The 13,584-nt window shown below is 42.2% G+C and overlaps 1 protein-coding gene across 3 annotated transcripts; it reads right to left on the bottom strand.

Annotated features, from left to right (window-relative positions):
- Positions 1 to 103: 103 nt before the first annotated feature.
- rassf1 (Ras association domain family member 1) lies at positions 104 to 9,757 on the bottom strand. 3 transcript variants are annotated; one of them, XM_029682398.2, is made up of 7 exons: positions 9,603 to 9,757; positions 7,532 to 8,127; positions 5,272 to 5,405; positions 2,390 to 2,494; positions 1,880 to 2,168; positions 1,339 to 1,454; positions 104 to 1,172 (listed from the first exon to the last, which is right to left on the bottom strand). In XM_029682398.2, exons 2-7 carry the CDS (start codon positions 7,902 to 7,904, stop codon positions 1,023 to 1,025), a joined length of 1,167 nt encoding a protein of 388 aa, XP_029538258.1. In that variant the 5' UTR covers positions 7,905 to 8,127; positions 9,603 to 9,757; the 3' UTR covers positions 104 to 1,022. The 3 variants fall into 3 exon arrangements, with proteins under 3 accessions (XP_029538258.1, XP_029538259.1, XP_029538261.1); XM_029682399.2 differs by lacking the exon at positions 9,603 to 9,757 and adding an exon at positions 9,323 to 9,557; XM_029682401.2 differs by lacking the exons at positions 5,272 to 5,405; positions 7,532 to 8,127; positions 9,603 to 9,757 and adding an exon at positions 4,051 to 4,493.
- Positions 9,758 to 13,584: the final 3,827 nt, after the last annotated feature.

The raw sequence follows: 13,584 nt of genomic DNA, 5'->3' as shown, positions 1-13,584 counted from the left end.
TATGATGAGGAAAGAGTGAGCAGATAAGAAAAATAATAGCCTACTCTAAAGTGGGCGATGTAAGACATGACAACACTGATAACAAAATAAAGATTCAATGACATGTAGTTCATGTGTTATATTTTTATTAGAAGTGGAAGTATGAACACATTACAACAGATTCTGTTCCCTGGATATTTCATTCCCATAGTAAAACATGCATTACAGGCTAATTACAAGTTCACATGATTTCTCTGAGTAATTAGGGCAGATGGCTTCCCAGAAAGCTGGGCCATGTTCAGTAGGAAGAAAACATTTTTGAAACGGGGAGAGACCTAAACTGTCCCAATAAGAACACAGAATTTTGTTTTCAATTGCAAAACATTTTGCTGCAATATGCCCTATTGAACACAACCCTGGTCTGCAACAGATTGACATGTCAGACACATTCAAGGATCCCGTTATTAACGACAAAGGGGAAATATGAGTAACAGAGAGAGTAACAACAGCTCAATACAGTTACATCTTTATTTACCCAATCCTTCCCACAACAACTGAGCAGCAACATACAATGTTCCCAGTGAAAAACTCCAGTTCTCCAGTTAAGCAGTGTCCAGACCAGGATATCTCCTAGGTGTCCAGTCAATGACAGTATCGTCTGTCCTCATTCCTCAGATAACTTCCTCCTGTCCTTCACAGTAATGCCCAATCCAGGCCACACAACATGTAGCAGTAGCCTACTGGTTTGCACTAAATACCTCTACTCTCTCTCCTAACTTGCACTGCTATTACCTTGTCTGTCTCAAAGACGTGTTCATGATTGATCTCTGACTTCCGGTGTCGCCCCCTACCTAACCCCCTATTGGCCCTAGTTGCCCTTCACAGCTGCAGGGGTTGCTGTGCTCTATCTGCTACAGCAGGGTCAGCCCTAAAGACATTTGAACTTTGAACTCAAGAGTGGCATTGTGTGCCATGCTCCTGGTGGCCGCTGGTCAACAGTGTGAATGCCTCTCTACCATGATGTCACCCATCATGCCATCACATCAGCCGGGGGTGGTGATGCTGGCCATGGCCTCCTTCATCCTATCCCTGGCCAGAGCGTAGCGCTTGACTATCTGCCGGACGTGCTCCTCTTCCTCACGCTGAAGGATCCGCAGGAAATTACGCAGCTCAGGAAAGCTGAATGCATCCCACTGTGGGAGAGAGCGAGAGCAACTCAAATAGTAAAGTTACATAATCACTGTCAACACTTTTCAATGCACATCATTTCAGTATTGAGCATACAAGAGCCTTAATGTGTGTATGTGTCTGTGTGTGTGCACGTGCATGTGTGCATGTGTTTTAGAGGTGTGTACTCACATTGACCTCCCCCGTCTCATTCTCTTTCAACACCAGACTGAGGACTTTCTCATTGGGTCCGGCACACAGACGCAGGTGGAGCGGCCTCTCGTCATCAGACAGCTTACGAAGGTATACTAGAAAAGTAAAAGAAAGAAAGAGACAAAGGAGAGAGAGAGAGAGAGAGATGGGAGGAGAGAGAGAAAGATGGGAGGGGAGAGAGAGATAGGGATGGGAGGGGAGAGAGATGGGAGGGGAGGGGAGAGAGATATGGGAGGGGAGAGAGAGTGATGGGAGGGGAGACAGAGGGAGGGGAGAGAGTGATAGGAGGGGAGAGATAGGGATGGGAGGGGAGGGGAGAGAGAGATGGGAGGGGAGAGAGAGATGGGAGGGGAGAGAGAGAGAGATGGGAGGGGAGAGAGAGATAGGAGGGGAGAGAGAGAGATGGCAAGGGAGAGAGTGACACTGACACTTTATTACATTGTGTTTGGTATCATATTGTGGAATGATTTGAGCATGTTCATGACAGTGCATTTAGGTTACATTGCTTGTGGACACTCACTCTGGTTTTCACGTTCGCTGCGCTCAAACAGAGCAAACTTGGCAGGGTTGTCCACCACGGTGAACTTGTTGAGCAGGGCCTCTATGACCTCACGTGCCCGCGTCTGGGAGCTTATGTGCAGGTGTTTGGCCGTGTCTTTGGGGAGGTAGAAAGATGTCCGGTGCTTAAGCCCCCCCTCCTGTTGTCCCTCTTCCTGTGGTGAAGACGCCTTCCGAGGGGGTGGGAGTGACACGGGCCGAGTCAGCTTAAAAAGGACCCTGATGAAGCCAGTGTAGGATCCGTCTCGGTTCTGAAAGAGGGATACAGGAACATAGTGTCCTTAGACGGATTGTCAATGGACATGTCAATACAATGTGAACATAACGTGCCTCAGGAACTGAAATATTAACTTACAGATTACCACATACGTACACAGGAAACAGGACATTATTTACAGCAACTCATCTACAGAATGAGGTTAACTGGGGCTTCGACACAGGTGTGTGTGTGCATGCAATTACAATCCCTTACCAGCACCATGTAGAGATTGCTGTTGATCTGCGCATTATATTCCTTCACCTTCTGCTGGATGTCACCGACAGACAGCACTTGTTTCCCCCAGTCAATAGGTTCAATCTTAAATAGAGGAGGAAGATGAGTATCAAAACCAATCTCCCATGACCTATAGTCTAGAATCAAAATCCTAAACTCACTGACTATCCAACCACAAGGTGTCAGCAGAGTAACTACTTGTTTTTCGACCCTGTGTCACAAACCTGCTTCATCATCTCCCAAATAGTTTTTAATGAAACAAGTTATTGGTTTAGCCATGTGGTGAGTCAACGTGGACTATGTGCCTTCTGTGTACAGTAGCTAGTGCGTGGTACTGTATTACAATAGTACAGTAGCCTTTGTCCTCTGGCATAACGTTTTCACGTAACACAACCTCTCTTTCTGTACAGTAATCAGCAAAGTTCACTCCCTTGGGTTTAAAGCCAGGTACATCAAGCAGGAAGCTGTGTCCAGACTTGCTCTCTCAACCCCCCCCCCCCCCCTCCCTACCAAGCACAACTAGCAAGAACATCAGGAAACTCCGCCTTCCACAAGAACAGAGGAGAGGAAGTCAGTGAGGACACAGACACACACACACACACACAAAGGTTAAATATAGGCTTTGGTGGTATACATCTGCCAGTTCCAACCACCATATTAAGAATTTCCACAGAGTAGCACAATATCTCTTTGTACCAATTTTCCAGTGTGTCATGCAAAAACTAAATAATTCCCATCTGGAAAAACAGCCATTTACAAATGGGACAGTGTGAAGCTTTGTAAGCACCCCATTTGCACATACATGCATATTACCTGACAAAACTCTGCAGAGTAACATAGTTTCTGTGTATGTGTTACTTTCTTGTATCAAATGACAATAGTTTGACAACATATGTAATAGCCTAGTAGATAGCCATAGGGTAAATTTGAGACTGTTGTAGGCTAGTGGCCATGACATTATGCAAATGAGCTGAAAACTGTACCGTTTGAAACTATTGTAGGTAATTTATTTCAGTGGTAGCCTATTACTCAGCGCGGAATGAATATGAATATGTTACATGTACATATTACCTCAACTACCTCATACCTCTGCACGACTTAGTACCGGTAGTCCTTGTATATAGCCTCTTTATTGTTATTTTATTTTATTACTATTTCCTTTTTTCTTCTTCTTCTTCTTATTATTATTAACTTTTTAACATAATTTTGGGGAAATGGCTCATAAGTAAGCATTTAACGGTATAGTCTACACCTGTTGTATTCGGCGCATGTGATAAATACAATTTGATTTGATAAACTCATGCATTATTCAAATATTTGAAGAGGACAAAACCTATGGGACAAAAGCCTCATCTCCCATCTCCCTATGATTCATTAACGTATGTTAAAGTCACTGTATTACACAAATGAGTCTAGCAATGTACATGTCGAAAATCCTATTAGGCCAGCTACACTCAGAACTAAAGAAACGACATTACTTTGACAACAGACTATGAAGACTATCAACAACGACATTGCACAAACGTTTAGGTTACATAGTCATTAGAAAATAAAGGCACATCTGTTTTTGGGGATAGTACGTTATCAACTTGATAGACCAGACTTCTCTGAGGTTTTTTTAATTGCCGCGGACGCCTCACTTTTTTCCGTTTGACTTTGATAAAGAAGGATGTGCGCGCTGTGAAAAACTGCTCCAGCTCCGAGTCCGAGTCATCCTGGCTACAGTATCCGCTGCTGGTCGTGCTGCCCCAAGTCATCTCAAATGATAGGGTCTTTCCCATTGCCTCTTTTAACGCCATATCGCTATATTACAATATTAACATATTTGTGGATCCCTCGCCAATTGTCATCAGTGCTCACAATCATAGCCTAGCTAATTAATGAATTAATCATATCCACCCGAGAAAAACTTTGAACTGGAAAATTGAACCAAACGCTCATCACTACAGGTTATAATATTCTACCATTCCCACTATTACTCTATTTGTTCCGTTATGTCAGTCCTTCACGTGATTTCAAATTGATGGGGAGTAAGTACTATGTGGTTCTTGAGTCCCACCCAATGCTCCTGTGAAATTAACAAACTGAATAAGCGTCTGGACCCTCCCCCTATTGCCACCATACGCGCAAGCCCCTCCTTGTTTCCCGTGAAAAATTTAGAAAGTGGAAAGTGTGCTGTGACAGCAATTGGTCATATGGCCATTGTCCAGACCACACCACAAAAACAACAATAGTCAAACTACAAGAAACACATTGGACTGTTCTGGCTCCTGTGCTGTCAAGAAGAGACTAGCCTATACATCAGCCTAGAAAAATATGTAGCAGAACAGACATGTTGAATAATATATTAAAATGTGTTGACTTTATTATTTGATGCTCTATGCATGTCAGGATAGTTTTTTTCTGTGGTTCAAAAGCTGAACAGCTGTTTTATTGTGATGTTGCTAAGCAACATCCTCCTCTCCACCCCTCTCCTAAATTGCTTGATGAGTCTCTGGCTGTCCTGGCAGGCGGTCCCAGGAGGTAGGCAATAAAATCTCTTTCTCCGTGAGCACATGGCACTAAAAAGCAGTAGGCCTAGACAAACCCCCCCCCCCCCTCCCTCCCACACACACACACACACACACACACACAAATCACAGGAACGTGTTCTGTTGGATTAGTACAGACATTGGACCTTGGTTTATCTCTACAGCACACAAACACTACATATTGTACTCTCTTTAACCCCTTCTACTAACCACACACTATATATTATGTTCTGCATGAATTCCCTCTCCTTTGTTGAAATAACATTGACAATGGAAAGGCAACTGACAAACAATAGAGACACCCTGCAACACCTTGTATCTCTCACTCACCACATCCACGTTAGTGTCTGTCTCTACGGTGTCTTCAGAAACATCTGTTTGGTCGGTAGTGAGGAGTCTACTATCGGTGCTGCAATCCAACTGGATAAACGGTCGACACTGGAAGTGACAGGTGTAACTGCAGTCTTTGGGGACAGAGAAGACAGAGCGAGGGAGAGAGAAAGAGAGAGAGAGAGATGGCTGACATGTGAGGACTAGAGGACGGTTGATTGCTTCAACCATTATCATTCACACATTTCGGATCAACCATTTTGCCTCAAATCGGTTTATTCTGCCAATCGTCATTCATCTTGTGGATGGAAACTAAGGTGTTAAGTTAACTGAATTCACCCTCCCAGCCTTCTCATGATCGTGTGGCATTGGGGTCAGTAGCAGCACAGTAAATGTAGGTCGTCACTGCCCCCTGCTGTTGATTCTGTCCACCACATCAACCGTGAATGAGGAGTCTCTTCAGCATGTATCGATATTCTAGGGTCAGTGTTCAAGGGTAGTAAACTACATGAAGTTCAACTAGTAATTTAACTACATTTTGCAGTCGTTTGGTAGTAGTTGAACTAAAATGAAATCTAGGTAGTGTTTTCAGTAGTTAACTACTTATTTGCCATGTAGCGGTGTAGCTACTTACTGGATCTACAAACAACTTTTTTTTAAACTAAAATAAAATATTGTTGAAGTAGGCAATAATTTCCTTTCTTTTTTTGGCATTAGACGTGCCTGATTCTCACTTGAAACATAACTGTTGTGTTTAACAGGGTAAATGACACATTCTGTTAACATATGACCCCAAAGTGAAGTGTTTTGTAGTCTATGAAATTTCAGATTTACATGTGATAATTTTTCATGAAGTAGTTTGGATGTGGTAAGCTACTTTTTCAAAGTAACTTTAGTTAAGTAAACTCTATTTCTCTAAAGGGTAGATTTAGTGTATCTTAACTTCTTCCATTGTGAAGTAATTGGTAGCTTGTAAAACTCTCCTTTGTAGGGGGCTTCTGAGTGGCGCAGCAGTCTAAGGCACTGCATCTCAGTGCTAGAGGCATCACTACAGACCCGGGTTCAATTCCAGGTTGTATCACAACCAGCCGTGATTGGTAATCCCATGGCCCAGCGTCGTCCCGGGTTAGCGGTAGGCCATCTTTGTAAATAAGAATTTGTTCTTAAATGTCTTAACTAGTTTTAAAAAGGTTAAATAAAATAAAAACTATTTTTCAGAGTAGCTACCCAACACTTTGTAGGGTGAAGTTACCTGTAGACACTGATCTGGGGTCAATTTTGAATTCGGGGACCGAAAGATGATTCTAGATCTCTACGAAGGGAAACTTCAGCCCGAAGCCCATTAGAAGCAAGACTAATGAATGAGCGGCTTTGACTATACAGTTTACTGTATTCAGCCCCATAGTACCTACACATATGTATCACATATACATTTGAATGCTGCTGTAGATTCAGAAATGCATGCAGTCCAACGACTCTTTGAGAATAAACTTTTTTCCCATGCTCACGTGGTCCCTAACGCAAAAAAAAGAAACACCAGCCCCCCACAAAAAAACACATAATTAAAGTAACTTTTGGATTACCAAAACGTAATCTGATTACTTTCTGGTACTTTTTTGGATTACTTTCCCCTTAAGAGGCATTGGAAGAAGACAAAAAGTATCTGACTTGTGGTGGAACAAGTTTAAACTCGCAACTTTTTTAAATGCTGATTGAATGTCATTGAGAAAACAGGTGTCATGACATATTCTTTCACAAACATCCTTTGTGTATTTAAAAGTCATCTAAGGAGTCATCATCTAGTTTTTCCAAAAAATCTGTAATCTTATTACAATATTTTTTGCTGGTAATCAGATTACATGTAACTGATTACATGCCATTTACCCAGGCAAACAGCCGGGCAACGGCTTGTGGCGGCTCACTTCCCATGGTTAGCATGGACTACACCCCACTCAGTCTCGCTGGCATTAATCCATCCACTGGCCGTCGCAGCATCTGTATTTAGAGCTTTGATCATGTCAGATGAGGTGATGTCTATAGTAATCAGTTACTCCCAAACCTTCAAAACACAGACAGTGATCATACACGCGCGCACATACAAATACACACACACACACACACACACACACACACACACACACACACACACACACACACACACACACACACACACACACACACACACACACACACACACACACACACACACACACACACACACACACACACACACACACACACACACAGGGTTGGTACTCACTAGCACAGCTCAGGCTCTGTTTGTAAAGGCCCCAGATGAATTCACCACACAAATCGCACCAGCTGATCTGGGTATAACTGCAGGGCTGGAAGTCATGTCCCTTTCCAACCTGACCTGTGAACCACGAGGGCCCCTCAACACTCACACTGTCCCCCACCAGCCGGACCACGTGGCTGGGCCTCTCCGGAGCTCTCATCTGCCTGGGGGTCAGGGGCGCTGCTGGGGGCAGAGAGGCTGGTGGGTCTGGTGCCAGCTCTATGCGATCATTCAGGCTGAGGTCTTTCAGCTCAATCAGCTCACACTTGGACATGCCATTTACCCAGGCAAACAGCCTGGCGACGGCTTGTGGCGGCTCACTTCCCATGGTTAGCATGGACTACACCCCACTCAGTCTCGCTGGCATTAATCCATCCACTGGCTGTCGCAGCATCCTTATTTAGAGCTTGGATCATGTCAGATGAGGTGATGTCTATAGTGCAGAGAAAGTGTTGACTGAGGCTATCTGGGTTTAGTCCATCTCCGGTGTGATGTGTAATGTGCCAGAACAGCTGTCCATGGAGTCCTCTTCAGGCTCTGTCATAGACCAAGCCGGTTATCTAAATCAGAGGGAATTCAAAAAAAAGGAATCATACAGGAGTTCTATAATAACCACTTAGACTTCATCACATCTCAGCATTATTCTGACTGCAGTCTATACCAGCTGTTACAGTCATTCCCTTCACCATGCCATCACAGGCCTCATTTGTATCCACCTAAACTAGAGAAACATTTCAATTTTGTTTAACAGTTCAATAGGCAACAAAAGTTGTTGGTAGAATATAGCTGGCTGAAAAAAACAGGAGATTAATATTTCTTGGCCAAAGCTAGAATTAATAAGATTATGTCAAATGTGGGACAAGATGACTAGTTTAATCCTGCATGAGAGCGCAGCGGAGAGCATAGCCTTTGACATGACAGAAATATGACAACATTACAGGCCACCTGCGTTCCTGTGACTGTTGGGAAAGATGCACTCAGCAGGGATTGACACGAGGGAAAAACAATACTTGACTATAGACTGCAGACAAAAAAGCCACTATTCTACTAGGGAATGCATACAATTGAGAGGGTGAATTACAATCCATTGCTATCCCAAGCATGTGCGGCGTGCTCATTTAGGCCAGCGGTTCCCAACAAGGGGTACTAGGACCCCTGGGTGTACTTGGCCTATCCCTATGGGATACCTGCGGACACCCATGGAACCACAGCCCTACTGGTAAAATGCACATGAGGGGGTACTTCAGGTAGGGGTACTCCGGTGCAGAGGGAAATTGAGTTGGAAAACACTGATTTAGGCTATGGGTTCTGGATATAGAATAAAGGGATTTCTTCCCTCTAAATTGAAATAGATATATCTCAGATAAAAGAGGAGCCCTGACAGAGGATACTCTAAATCCACTGGTACCCTAGCTGTGACCAGGGCAAACATACCTATCTTTTTATTTTTTATTTTAGGAATGCAGTTCATTTCAATATGTTTTCTCCCAACCCAAGTTGTTGTTGAAACTTTTCGTTCCCCCTTCAATGCACCCCTTTTGTGTCTCTTATAGACTAATTCAGTGACACAAATGAGAACAAGAGCTGCACGGATTTACACCTGGCCAACTGGGTCACCACTACGTGCAGCGCAGCGCACCAACTATCCACATTGGTTACAAATTAGTTACACAGACTCGACCATGTTTGCAGCTTTTATAATAATGACTAGACTAAAATATAGCCTCTGTGTATTGATGTTAAATTGTAATTTACCATCGGAGTTGTTATTGAGGTCATCACATCGAAGATTATTAGGTGGCCTACAGTTTCTATGAACTTAATTTAATTACAACTATCCTATGCATCCCAGAACAGCACTTTTATCGATGACCATGTTAATAACGACCAGTTAACTACCAGTTTCAATCCGACGGCTGAGCTCTCCGAGGGACCGGGTTTACTGACACAGGTTTACTGACACCGCGCGCGACCCAACATGATGCACCACAAACAGCACATTTGTAAAAATGTATTTTCTACCCAACTAACTCACCTCTCTTCGTGTCCACCTCCTCATTGTTGGTTAGGCATTAATCGTGGGTAGCCTACATTTTGACTGGGGTCCAAGGTTGAGGTCCATCAATTCGTTTTTTTTTCTCCCCACAAGAGAAACTGCCTGACACTCTCTTCGATGTTTGCGCATGCACTCTGTAGCGGTCAGATTACTGCTGCCTAATCCGGTATTTAACTGTCGTGTTTCATGTCGCTCCTCAATCTTCATGCCATGAGATTTACCCGGATAGGCTGTTCTCCATCAAACAAAGCAAAATGTTTCTATATGTAGTATTTATATAAACTAAATTCCTAGAAATTATGTTAGTGCTCACATGAAACAAATTGTAAATGCATGCCAGTGGGGAGCTGTCCATTGCTGAAGTTGCTGAAATCGATCCGCAAGGTGTGGGAGAATGTGAGATCTAACAGTCCACTTTATAAGATGTGATATTAACTAGGCCTCCTATGTAATTTTGCATTCTACAATATTTAAAAGATCTGATATTCCAAGACATTTTGTCACCCTAACCCCCGAAATGTAGCCTGGCCCTAGTCAAATTGGCTGTTTTACGGATTAAATATTCAATGTTTTGGAAATCACCCGAAGAGAAGCCTCGGGTTAGAAATATGGAGCTCTGTTCTCCAAAACCACACAGTGAAGATGAAAGCAGCGATCTTAGTCTACATTGTATGAATATTAAAGTGTAATGTGTTTTTAGTATAGCATTTGCAGACAATATTGAACAAGATTAATGAATGGAGTAATGAACAGCAGGTGAATAGGATAACTGCTCTGCACGGTAGGCCTATAACTATCATGCTCCCTCCTTTTTATGATGAACCCAGTGTGAGTTGATGTTGTCCTTTATCTTCTTCCTTGCTCAGAGAGGAAACCCTGTCTTCATCAAGGGGAAGGAAGGGAGGATCTCTGAGAGGCCCACAGTAGATAACAAACACTGGGCAGAGAGAGTGAGAGAGAGAGAGTCTGGCACTGGGCCATTGGTTACAAGAATGGAAGGAATCCTCTCCTTCTTTCCCATTGGAAAAATATGTTAATTGGTTTTGAATGGCTGATTTGCTATGGTTGCTGCCTGCTGGAGTCCGAAATTAATCCACTCATTTCAAAGCATCACTCTGAGCAGGCTCTTTTCTGACCAGTAATCCAACATTAGTGAACTGAATGCAAAACTAATTTGACAAGAAATATGTTGCATTATTAACACTGGCCCAGTTGGAAGTCCTGAACCGAAACCATTTCATAAATTATAAAATAGTTTATTCCTACATTTGATGGGTTGTATTGTATAAACATACTTTTGTCTCATTCTTGGGAGGGAAAATAGAAGGCAAGAGGAAGTAAAATACACCTTTATCATGATGTCAAACATTTTGTATCCTTCCTGCCCATTTGTACACAGTTGAAATAGAAACCAAGAGACAAGTACTGTATAATTAAACAGAGAGAGAGAGAGCAAGAGAGAGAGAGAGAGATGGAGAACATACTATGACCACGTGTGAGTGAAGAGACAATTTAGTCCAGCAGATAAGAACCAAATATACCCGAAATTGTTCCATTTTATGATACAAGTATCAAACCATTTTATATAATGGCTGCAATTCGGATTTTCTGTTAGAATAAAATAGGGTAAAATCATCAATTACTTTTGATGTTATCTACCCACTAAATAAACCCCACAGATAATATAGACAATCATTTCATTCTGATCATAAATTAGTCTTAAGACCCAGTGGTGTAATGTACTTAAGTAAAAATACCTTCAAGTTAAAAGTTTTGGGCATCTGTACTTTACTATTCATATTTTTAACAACTTGTATTTTTACTCCACTACATTCCTAAAGAAGATAATGTACTTTTTACTCCATACATTTTCCGTGACACCCAAAAGTACTTATTACATGTTGAATGCTTAGCAGGACAGGAAAATTATCAAATTCACGCATTTATCAAGAGAACATCCCTGGTCATCCCTACTGCCTCTGATCTGGCGCACTCACGTAACACAAATGCTTCATTTGTAAATGATGTCTGAGTGTTGCAGTGTGCCCCTGGCTATATGTCATTTTTAAAAACAAGAAAATTGTGCTGTCTGGTTTGCCTAATCTAAGGAATTTGAAATTATTTGTACTTTTACTTTTTTATACATAAGTATATTTTAGCAATTACATTTACTTTTGATACTCAAGTATATTTTAAACCAAATACCTTTAGACTCTTACTCAAGTCATATTTTACTGGGTGGGTTTCACTTTTTCTTGAGTCATTTTCTATTAAGGTATATTTACCTTTACTCAAGCTATGTATATGTCACGTGTTACAACTTCACAGGAGAGGCATTTGAACGTAAAACAATATATTTTTCAATCAAAATGCGTTTTTTGACAGAAATGTCTTCTGGAACATATGAACTTTCATGTGCCTTAATAACAAACTTGTATGCCATCTGTAAATACAAATAAAATGTTTTAATTATGAGCCTAGTTGGTTTAACAACTGAAAAAGTCTGGAACTTTCCAGACTGAGATAATGGATGGGGTGAACATAACGAGAGATGCGTTCGGATTGGTCTGCCATGTATCATGCTTCTGTCTATAATATGAGTTTCTCAGTATGTGTAGATGATCCTTGCTATCGCGGCTTTTTTGAAAGATATAACGTTAGCCATGGAGAACTGCAAAAGTGTTGCTGCTGCGCTCAACAACATTGCTGCCCTGAATTTAGCAGGCACTATATTGACAAAGATCTGTAGGAAAAAGTTGTGATAGAATACTTTCTGCACACTGTCAGTATGAACCAGAGTGACTTGACACAATGGGCCAAACAAGCGTTCATCCATGCATACGGGTAAGAGTCTGCAGTGGAGAAGGTGGAAAGCTTCAAGTTCCTTGGCGTACACATCACTGACAAATTGAAATTGTCCACCCACACAGACAGTGTGGTGAAGAAGGCGCAACAGCGCCTCTTCAATCTCAGGAGGCTGAAGAAATTTGGATTGGCACCTAAAACCCCCACAAACTTTTACAGATGCACAATTTAAAGCATCCTGTCGGGCTATCACCTCCTGGTAAGGCAATTCCACCGCCAACAACCGCAGGGCTTTCCAGAGGGTGGTGCGGTCTGCCCAATGCATCACTGGGGGCAAACTACCTGCCCTCCAGGACACCTACAGCACCCGATATCATAGGAAGGCTAAAAAGATCATCAAGGACAACAACCACCCAAGCCACTGTCTGTTCACCCCGCTATCATCCAGAAGGCGAGGTCAGTACAGGTGCATCAAACAAAGCTGGGACCGAGAGACTGAAAAACAGCTTCTGTCTCAAGGCCATCAGACTGTTAACTAGCCATCACAAGCACCTAATAGAGACTGCTGCTCTATATACATAGACTTGAAATCACTGGCCACTTTAATAATGTGTAATGCAGACGCTGGGAGTCAGGAAGCAAGTACAAGGGGTGAATTTAATAATACAAAAAAACATGGAACAATACAAAACAAGAGTAGCGTCTGGACATAACTAATACTGCCTGCGGAAAGAACCAAAGGGAGTGACAGATATAGGGGAGATAATCATAGAAGTGATGGAGTCCAGGGAGTCTCAGGAGGCGCAAGTGCGTGTAACGATGGTGGTAGGTGTGTGTAATAATAAGTAAACTGGCAACAGTGAGCGCCAGAGTGGGGGAGAGGGAATAGATATGGCATAATGGAACACTAGTCACTTTAATAATGTTTACATATTTTGCACTACTCATCTCATATGTATATACTGTATTCTATTATATTATACTGTATTTTAGTGTATGCCGCACGGACATTGCTCGTCCAAATATTTATATATTCTTAATTCCATCCCTTTACTTTATATTCGTGTGTATTGTTGTGAAATTGTTAGATATTACTGCATTGTTGGAGCTAGAAACACAAGCATTTCGCTACACCTGCAATAACATCTGCTAAACA

Source organism: Oncorhynchus nerka, linkage group LG15 (assembly GCF_034236695.1).
Source record: "Oncorhynchus nerka isolate Pitt River linkage group LG15, Oner_Uvic_2.0, whole genome shotgun sequence".
NCBI classification, from domain to species: domain Eukaryota; kingdom Metazoa; phylum Chordata; class Actinopteri; order Salmoniformes; family Salmonidae; genus Oncorhynchus; species Oncorhynchus nerka.
The sequence above is the reverse complement of the archived record's forward strand: the minus strand, read 5'-3'. Positions and strand labels throughout refer to the sequence as shown.